This window comes from Euleptes europaea, chromosome 7 (assembly GCF_029931775.1).
Source record: "Euleptes europaea isolate rEulEur1 chromosome 7, rEulEur1.hap1, whole genome shotgun sequence".
NCBI classification, from domain to species: Eukaryota; Metazoa; Chordata; class Lepidosauria; order Squamata; family Sphaerodactylidae; genus Euleptes; species Euleptes europaea.
This window is the reverse complement of record NC_079318.1, coordinates 36533965-36544060: the sequence shown is the minus strand read 5'-3', so window position 1 is coordinate 36544060 and position 10096 is coordinate 36533965. Positions and strand designations below refer to the sequence as shown.

Sequence of the window (10096 nt, the reverse complement as noted above, 5' to 3'; positions counted from 1 at the left end):
CTTTGCAAGCTGTCATATGGAGTAATCTAGAAGGCACAAATTTTGTCTACAGTAAATGAGGCTTTCCCCACCATTCATGACCATTATATTCATACTGCATTCTAGGGAATCCTGGGGCTTGTAGTTCCACTAATGGCAGAGAAGAAAGACATTTTGCATTCTGTCTTAACACATAGTCTAAAGGAGTATGCCTGGATGCACGTCAGTTCATGTGGGGCTACAGTTTTTTCCAATAGGTGTTCGGCAAGGACAAAGTTTCTGCCTTCCAAGAACACTTTCCTAGGAGTGTGCCCAAGTAAAAAGTCTTCAGTAAGTTTCTGAGTAGACCTGCTCAGGTTTGTGTTTGTTCTCTTGAAGTCCTATGAAGAATTGCCATAAAACCCCACGAAGATACAAAATCACTTATTCCAACAGTAGTGCCACAAAATGTTTGTCAGAGGAACAGCTTAAGAAGTAAAAGTTATGTAATAAACATTGGAGACAACTGTGTTTGTAAACATAGTATTATATCTGTATATGATGTTATGATTCCTCGCATAGACTTCCACTAGCAAAATATGTATTGAAATATATCGGTAAATAAGGAATCTATCACTTGTGTAAAATTCAGCTGGACTAACATAAAACCGTTGACAAAATATTCTAAAAAGTATGAAACAGTAATCTGAGAAAATATGTCAGGAGTCATGTCATCAATTTACAGATTCAATATAATGCAATATAATCTTGCATTAATGATGGTCTTGGAAATTTAGTTCTTTAAAGTAAATATAGTACCCCTCTTAGAACAACGGGGTTACAAAGGAATTGCTTTTAAGAGACAAAACAGTGAATGAACACATTAAACGTACATTAAGTTATGACATGTACAGCACAATCCTAAGTGGGGGGGGAGTTGGGGGGAAGTTAGGGTGGGCCTGGGGATGGTTCAGCCATGCTGCCTCCTGAGCTGCTTGTTGCCTTGGTGCAACAAGCCGAAATTTTTTTAAAGCCACGCCCTGTGAAACTGCCTCTCTTTTTGCAGGTACAACTTTGCATCTGCAGAAAATGGTGTTTCTGGGGTGACAGGCAGCTGACTAAAGTCAGCCCCGCCCCTGGGAATGCCCCCTTTGGTGCTGGCAGGAGCCCCTGTGCCTGGGAGATGTTGCCGTGGCAGAGTCGCCCCCTTCTAAGCTCTAGAAGAGTGTAACTCTGTTTAGGATTGTGTCATAAGTCTACCAGGTACCAGAAACTGTATCCATGTTGCTCCTCTTCTCAAATGTGTCCTGTAATTTTAAAGAAACTTTTGAGTGTGAGAGGTTGGTGTAATGCCACATTTCTGAACATAGAGCTCTGTCTAGCATTCTCACTTCTCTCTTTTGCCAGCACCAGCGGCGTGCTCAATGCGATCCAGAAGATGACCCGTGTCCGAGTGGTGGATAACAGCACCTTGGGAAACGCACCGTATCACCGGCCGCCCAAGTGCATTCACGTGTACAACAAAACTGGAGTGGGCAAAGTGGGGGATAAAATCCTCCTGGCTATCAAAGGGGAAAAGAAGAAGGCCTTGATTGTGGGTCACAGGATGCCCGGCCCTCGCATGACTCCCAGGTTTGATTCCAACAACGTCGTGCTCATTGAAGATAATGGGAACCCAACCGGGACAAGAATTAAAACCCCGATACCCTCTCTCCTGAGGAAGCGTCAAGGGGAATTCTCAAAAGTATTAGCCATTGCCCAGAACTTTGTATGACAAGTTATTCAAACATCATGTTGCACAGTGTTTCCTTTCTGCGCCTAGCTCTGAGGAAGAAGAAAAATGATCAGAAGTCTTTCCTTCTGCTTATGAAGTAAAACTCGTTGCTTTCTTAAAATAAAATGTCCAGTTGTCTTTTTTCTGTCAGTTCTGTTGCGGTATCATTAAAGTTCAGAATGTTGCTCTACAATTCTGTTTTCCACAATTGATGCGGGGGGGGGGGGAGAGATGGGGGGAGAATAATTGCACCTCGCTTCCCAGTGACAGTTTTAAGTTCTTGCTGTTTCAGTAATGCGTGTGCAGGGCTATGTGCATACCGGTCACTATACAGATAGTGAATTTGATAACCTAGTAGATATTGTGATGTTTTTAAGGTTTCTAGTCTACATGAATTTTGAAAACAGCTCAAGAACATAGGTTGTATAGATCACATGAAGGCAGTGTCATTTTTGGCTATTATTCCTGCTCCCACTGTTTATACCCCCCCCCATCATCAGTCCTTCCCACAACATTCCATAGTCCATGAAATACTGCCACTAGCATGAATTAGTAACAATAATTACATGCGGATTTGTGTATTAGTAAAGTATTGGGACTCACGGGGAAGGCACAGATGCATGAAGCCTTAAGCTGTCATCAGAAGGCATTCCTTTCCCATTTAATTCAGTGGGAGCATAGCCCAGAGAAAGTTAAGTACAGGAGTCCCATTGATTTAGTGGAAATGAAAGTATGCTCTGCTTTTGAGCTCTATGGACAGTGACAGTAACTGGTGTTTTTAAAGCACCCAGTTTGGAGTGGATAACATTTAAAATCTGAATTCCTTATGCAGTGCTTGTATTTCATGCAGTGTCACAGTATCTTTTGCAAATGTGAGAATTAAGATGCGATTTCTTGTCACCAAAATACTAAGAAGAGTGTCCAGTTAGAGTGACATTGTGTGAAAACCTAGGATGAACAGCCCACATTTTTGGTGTTTTTTGGTAAGAATAGGGGATTTTCTCCCTCATTGTGCCATCTAGTGGTGGCCTTTAGGTTGCTTTGTTCTCTTCACTGCCTGTGTAACGTCATAGTAATTTTTGTGACTGTCAGCAGTGAAACCTGTGTATCATCTATGGGAAATGTTTTCGAATTGGACATTTCCCTGTTGTGCATCATAGGAACTTTGCCTGTTCCTGTTACCAAGGTTAACTTCCCCCTTCCAGACTAGTGGCAAGGGCTAACACAAGTCCTGGGAATTAAGAGTATGCTAAGCCATTTTTTTCAGTAGTAAATGTTGTCAGGGCCTGTGAATAAGGCTTCGTGAAATCAACCATCTTTAAAAACTTCTTTTAAGAAAAGTTTTAAGCTTTGATGCCTTGCACTTTACCACAAAGTCTGTGTTCCTTTAAAAAAATAAGTGTTGGTCACAATGTTTGAAGTTTAGATTAGAACATAAGAAAGGCCATGCTGGATCAGACCAAGGCCCATCAAGTCCAACAGTCTGTTCATACAGTGGCCAACCAGGTGCCTCTAAGAAGCCCACAAACAAGACGACTGCAGCAGGATTACCCTGCCTGTGTTCCAAAACACCTAATAATAGGCATGCTCATCTGATCCTGGAGAGAATAGTAATGCATCAAGACTAGTATCCATTTTTACTAGTAGCCATGAAAACCCCTCTCCTCCATGAACATGTCCACTCCCCTCTTAAAGCCTTCCAAGTTGGCAGCTATCACCACTTTCACCATTTTAATTGTGAAATGTAAGCATGGGAATTGTGGAATCCTTCAGATGGACCATTTCCCAATTTCATTCTCGTAGGTGATGCTTTAGAAGAGAAACATGACTGCCCAGCAGGTCTGATGGAATGCACTTTGGCTGCAGTACTCTCCATGCCGGCTTACCTGATGGTAAGCCTCACTAAAAACAGCAGGGATTACCTCTGCATAAATGTGTATAGGGTTATGCTGTTAGTATTTTGTGTTTGAGGCTCAGTATCCAGCAGTCTGAGCAATAGACTGCACCTTTACTGTTCATATTATTGCTGGATGCTTTCCTTCCATCATATATCTAATTCTGAACCAGGCCTTAGAGTGTCAATCAGCGGAGCTAGAGAGAGAAATAGGAGGGATCTCTCTACAAACCTGAAGGAAGTCCCAAATTGGCAGAAAAATCTGAAATCTAAAACAAAACATCATGGGATTAAAACTTCCCAAAATAATAGAAACAACCCTTGTAGTTTTAAGAAAAGAATGCCTACGGAGGCCAGAGACCTGGACATGCCTTCTGAGAAGAACGGTTCTATTCTTGTTCATGTGTTCTAGTTCTCTTGCCTTCTTCATCCAAGGTAGTGTGTACCTGAGTGATGTTGGGGGCTGAAACATAACATGGAATTCATAGTTTCTGTCTCGAGAGACCTTTCTTTTTTTTGAATGGCTGCTAATTCTAATTGGTCACTAGTGATAACATAAAACACTGACTTGTATCCTACCGCTCCACTAAGCAAAGATGAAGCCTTCTTCCAGCTGAAGAGCCACAAGTTGGAGGAAGGCTCCTTAGGCAGTAGGAAGTTCTTCCTGCCTGAGGTAGGACACTCCCAGATATGCATATGCCCAAGCTTTTCGGATGATGATGATGACTTCTGTTACGTATCTCCCTGAGCTAAGGGCCACTGTACAAAGAGGTTCTGAGATTGTGTCCTGGAAAGCTGAAAGCAATTAAGCCCTGCTTCTAGGGAAGGATTGACTAAGAGGAGGAAAGAAGTGGGCCGTGTCCTACAAGTAGCAGCACACACAGGACCAGAAGGGCCTCCGCATCAATCCATGTGTCAGTCACAGGGACACATTTTTTTAAAAATGTGCAACTGATGTGTTCCTGAGTTTTTGCACTTCTGGTAATGAGTACTATAGCTCTTTTTCCTGCTATGTATATTAAAAATCTAGTTTGCTTTGCTAAAATCTGACTTTGATTTTGAGTCTTTAAAGGATTGTTTGCATATTCATAGAAGGAATGCTGGGTATAAGATGGGTCATGTCCAACTGTGCTTAAAGGGCAGGGCAACTAGTTTTTGGGTTGCACAGAAATATTTTTAACTTTTCCATGCTTGATAATCTGATATTGGGGTCTTTTAGCCGCCTAGTTAAGTACCAAGGTTATATATATTGTTAACGTAAAGTAGCTGTCATGCTAAATGTGAATTTCCAGCATGTTGGGTCATTTAGATTTCCAGGACCTTGGACACTCACCCCTTCACTTTATTTGGGCACTCAATGACCCCAGTACCTTTGGGGAAACCCTTGAGTACACAACCTGGTAAATCCCAGACAAGCAAGGGCCAGAGGTCTCCTGTTGTAAGCAAATAACATGAAATGTGAAGTGGCACACATTAGGAGGGAAAGCTTTATATACATTATTACCTTTTGAAGTCGGTTATGATTACAGGTACAGAGGAGTTGTAATTAATCATTTTAGACTAAAAACCCTGACAATATGCTGGTCTTGTTTTTGTTGGACTACTCTTAGGGTTGATGACTGCAGCGTCATCTCTCTGCAAATCAGAGCAACATAAGACATTTCTAGTGTCTTTTACTCTTAAATTCAGCTTATTTTGTGATGATGTAGTGCATACAATCCAATCACGTATAAGTCCCTTTGAACCCAGTGAGTTTTTATACTGTGGTGGAAGAAGGTTAAATTATCTCTGGAATATATGAATGGATATCTGGCCTTGTAAAAAATCAATACTTTTTGCTGCTGCTACTTCTGTGTCCTTTGTATTTTTTAAAGCTAATTGTCAAATGGAATGGTGGAGTTGCCATTTCAAGAATTCCTTAATTTGAGCTGCAAGAATAATTTTAGGTGCCCAGAGTACAACATTTTAACATTCTTGCACAAAACATTCACACTCCTGTTATCTTTGTTTCTAGTACAGGAAACTCAGAACTGACCTGCACTTAGAAGAAGGAAGCTGTTCATTTTGCCATGTCATTACTAAGCATTGGGGTTATGCATTTCTTTGGAGTTAAATGGCTCCTGCTGTTGGCATATTAAATGTTGCCCTGAAATCTTATATCTCTCCTGTAGGGCTGGTGAGCAAGGGAATCAGACAAGACAAGAGGAACATGCTTTAATCCTAGAACAGGCAGACATTTTATTTATAATATTTTGAATAAAGTTCATCTTGGGAGCTTAGTTTAAGTAGGCATACCAAGACAGCTCAGCAAATATTTTCTCTTTATTGGGGGGCCACCTATAGCTTTCAACAGGGTTTTCTCACAAAGGGGCATAGTGCTGGAGAATGTTTGAAAATAAATAAATGCACCCCCTAAGAAGAGGAGAAAATTGCAAATTCTCATCAGTTAGGTGGTTGTGATTTCTCTGTGTGACCCAATACAAGAGAACTGGTCTGGCTACACCTGAGAACCATTGGCACAGGCTTCTGACAGATGTATTTTGGAGATGTCTTGACATCAGGATATGTTTGAAGGGTTTTTTCACATAATGATTTTTCCCCTACAGATTTTTAATTCCACAATAGTCCAATCCTATATCATCAGTATGATATCTCAAGGGAGAATAGGATTGGTTGCAGGATTAAGGGGCTTTGTTATCTGAATGACAGGAACATATGATCTGAGATAATACCCTGGAAACCTCTTGGGCAATGGTTCCCAATGAGGGCCACCATTTTTAATGTTTGTGGACCCCCTAGTGCTCCCTCAGTTGTGACAAACATGCGCTGAACAGCACTTCCGCTAAGCGCACACAGCAAGCCATGCATGTCACATGGAAGCCTCCATCCTCAAACAATATTGTGAGAACTGTGTTAGCAAGAAGCAATTTTAACTAAGATGTTTGTAATGCTTGTAAGGTCAGATCTTGAAGGCAGTGGATTCTACAGGTCCACAGCTTGAAAGGCCCTGACTCAGCCTCATGCCTTGACTGGGAGGGACTTTGTGCTTGAGACAGCAAGAAATGTACTTGTTGGTTAATAATTCCTAGCTGGAGGCTCTACCTGAACAGAGATGAAAAGGGGCCTGGGGGAAAGTTCAGAGCCACAAATAGAAAAAGACTAGTGGCACACAACACTTGAACTTCTGGTATTCCATTAAAAGGAGCTGTTATCATCTGTGAATGCCGACTGGCATTGCAGCGGTGAAATGGCTTGCATTGGTAAAAAGAGGGGAAACCAGTTCAGTTTGGTTTATTTTTTTACTGGAAATAGCTATGATTGCACCAGACCCCATCGACACATTTCCTGCATAGTTCTCTGAGGTGATCTGGAAATTAGGTGACTGCAGGTAGCTGCCGCTGTACGAGCCCTTGGCCTTCTCTAGAATGGGAAGCCGATTCTGTCCCCTCCCCCTGAGGGAGAGAATCCTTCTCCATTCCAAGTAAACTGTGTAGTTACCATTTAACTGTTAGATGGGCATGAGAAGGGCTTGGCATCTGTCCTTACCAAGGACTGGGGACTCCTTGGTGAATCCTCGCAAGTTGTCAGGGTCTCTGGATCGCAGACTGAGAAATGTAGTTCTAGGGCGTGTTTTCAGTTATATGTTCTACCCTCTTTGGCAGCCACAGAGAGAAGATTCAGGTGTTTTGGTGGCCAAGGCAGAAAATCCAAGGACTGCCCTGCTGCAGATCAAAATACAATAAATTGGCAGTTTGCTGCCCTTTAACACTACCATTTGCTTTCTAAAGAGGGCCTATGGCCCTGCCTAGTGGCAGAACCGCCTCTTTCCTTCCCCTAGCAAGGGTTTAAGCATCCATATGTCACAGGAGTTTCCTGGGAAGTGACAGGGCTTCACATTGCTCAGTGTGCTGTGAAGGTGACAAGAAACAAGAGAGAGTTCTGCTTTCAGCCTTCCGGGATGCCCTGCCCAGTGAGAAGAATGAGGCGTTTAAAAAACAAAACAAAAAACAGGCCAATGCGTAATGTGTGAAATCATTATATGCTATGGGAAATGTATTCTTTGATTTGAATTATATTCTTTGTACTCAGTAAAGTATATCTGCACTTATAAACATGCCACACACAGTATATAAGAGTTGGCATCCATTACTATAGTCACACCAAGCACTTGTGTATGTTACATGCCTCAAGTATAAGAGGCTAAGTTTTGCTCCTTAGTTAGAAGCTAATTAAAGAATCCATAGATAGTCTTAGTATGCTTTCATAAGCTGGTTTTCCAGAGATAAAGGACCAGCTAGGAACCTCCTTAGTTAGCCTTGGCAGGAACCAAGGTCCAAGATAAAGATGGCAGTAACTTAGGATCAAACAGAAAAGCACCTGACAATGGTGGGTCTTCTCTGCTTCTCTGAGCATTAGATCACCACTTTCTATGCAACGCCTCCGATTCTCTAATAGGGTATGCTAATCCGGGGGTCCCTAGTATTGGGTATTTGGGTCTCTACATTATGCATTGTGTCTTTGTACCACCCATTACCAAAGGCTATATTCGTGCTTGCAATCCTTTGATGTGTGTGTGAATTGTCCGGTGCTTTGGGCAATTTTCACCAGGTGTTTGTGTATTGGCCAATAAACAAACTGCTTTGAATTTTCAACCTCCTGCTGTTTTATTGTCATTGGGTATTGATACAATATTACAGGCATTTCAGGTGGACCGTTCCCCCTTCCCCTAACTCTAAGCACATTCCCCATCATGTTGTCTTGTGGGATGAATTCTCTTCTGTTGGCTTTCCACACCAGGGAAGCACATAGGCAGTAGCAAATTTCTCTCAAAGTCTTCACATAATGTTTGTGTTCAGTGAGATTAAATCCCAGAAATTACAAATAACGCATGTGAAGGGATGGGGTGGCCATGCTGGATGGGGACTGGCGCCGCAGTAAGGAGATAATTGTTTCTGTCGGGGTGGGGGAGTAATCTGTTTGCAGTTCTAGTGTCACCTCACCTCTGAAAAGGTTTCCGTTCTGAGCAAAAGCTTCCATTCATGAGGAAATGTAGTCAAAGCCTTTTATTACCACTGGAGGGCAGTTTAGGCATAGCGATACAGCTCTGTGTGAGTGGCAGAGCAGCTCCTAGGGATTGTTATTTAAGCCTGATTGACACTAAATCATTACAATCTTCCTCTGTCAGCACGTTCCCAAACCACAGGCAACCCAGCAGAACAAAGCAGTGAAAGTCTACGGGGCTAAATCTCAGACTTTGAATGGGAAGGCTCCTGAGCACAGAGACAAGATATGCAACATGTGGAGATTGATAGTTTAAGAGGAAGAGTGTGGTAAAGCAGGCCAAGGGACAATCCAATCCAGTCTCTTGGTAGAAGCTTCTTTACCTGGTCCTTACCTGCAAGCTGGCTGAGCAAAGGGCCAGGATAGTCTGGTACTGGTGGGAACAGTAATTTCTCTCTCTTAGGAGGAGGACATTTTGATATGGGTGCCAACCAGTGGCGTAGCGTGGGGGGTGCAGGGGGGGCCGGCCGCACCGGGCGCAACATCTGGGGGGGCGCGCTCGCACTCGCAGCTCTCTGCCCCGAGGGGCCGGGTCTCCATGGCTGGGGGAGGGGGGGCAGACCCCCCCCCCCCGTCCCCAGCAGCCGCTCTTCTCCAGAGTCCGCTCCAGTCTCGCCTCGCCTGCCAGGGTCTCAATAGGAAGCCTCCCCTCCGGCAAAAGGGCGCTTCACCCGACCCGCCACCCCTTTCCTCTCCAGTGGGGACCCAAGACGGCTCACGTCATTCCCCTCTGCGGCATGTTATTCTCACCCCCACCGGGTGAGGTGGGCCAGGCGGAGAATGCACGCGCTTGGCCGAGACCACCCAACACGTGTGCACGACACAGCCGGGATTCGACCCCTGCCCCGCCGAGCCGAGCGTCCGCCAAGCCACCCTTCCTGGCGCCGCAGCCGGCCAGGCCGCTTGCTGGCAGGGAGGCAGGCAGGCAGGCAGGCCGGCCGGCCAGCCCCGCGCCTCCGCGCCAGCCCGGGGGCACGCGCACCCCCCCAGCCCCCCGGCCTGCTCACCTGCGCGGCGTCCAGGCGGCTCTTGCTCTTGCTGCGGGGCCAGCAGACGTGGCGCAGGGAGGCGAGGCCCGGCCCGGCCCGGCCCCCTCGCCAAGCACCTGTGCGGCACAGGGAGAGGAGCCGGCCCGGCCCCTGCGCGGCACAGCAGCCCCGCTCCCGTGGGAACGCGCCCTTTCGGCGCAAGGCCTGCCCTTCGGCTTCTGCCGCCGGCCTTTCCTTCCAAGCCAGCCCCTGGAGCATGACCTGCAGCAAGACCCCCTCCCCAAGCCCCAGAAATCAAGCTGCCCTCCCTTCTGCGCCCCCCAGCAAAGCCAAGATTTGAACCCAGGCCTCCCAGGCCCCAGTTAGCACAACATGCTCTGCAGGGGACCAGTGCCCCCCCCCCACAGGACCTCTCCTTGG

At 45.3% G+C, this 10096-nt stretch overlaps 1 protein-coding gene across 1 annotated transcript; it reads left to right on the top strand.

Moving 5' to 3' along the window:
• The first annotated feature begins 1386 nt into the window (after positions 1-1386).
• Positions 1387-1766, top strand: MRPL14 (mitochondrial ribosomal protein L14). The gene has a single exon (XM_056853293.1). The coding sequence runs from the start codon at positions 1397-1399 to the stop codon at positions 1730-1732; it is 336 nt and encodes a 111-aa protein (XP_056709271.1). The 5' UTR covers positions 1387-1396; the 3' UTR covers positions 1733-1766.
• Positions 1767-10096: the final 8330 nt, after the last annotated feature.

Excerpts from the sequence above, each read along its gene's own strand:
- MRPL14 (XM_056853293.1), top strand. The coding sequence starts at position 1,397 with ATGACCCGTGTCCGAGTGGTGGATAACAGCACCTTGGGAAACGCACCG.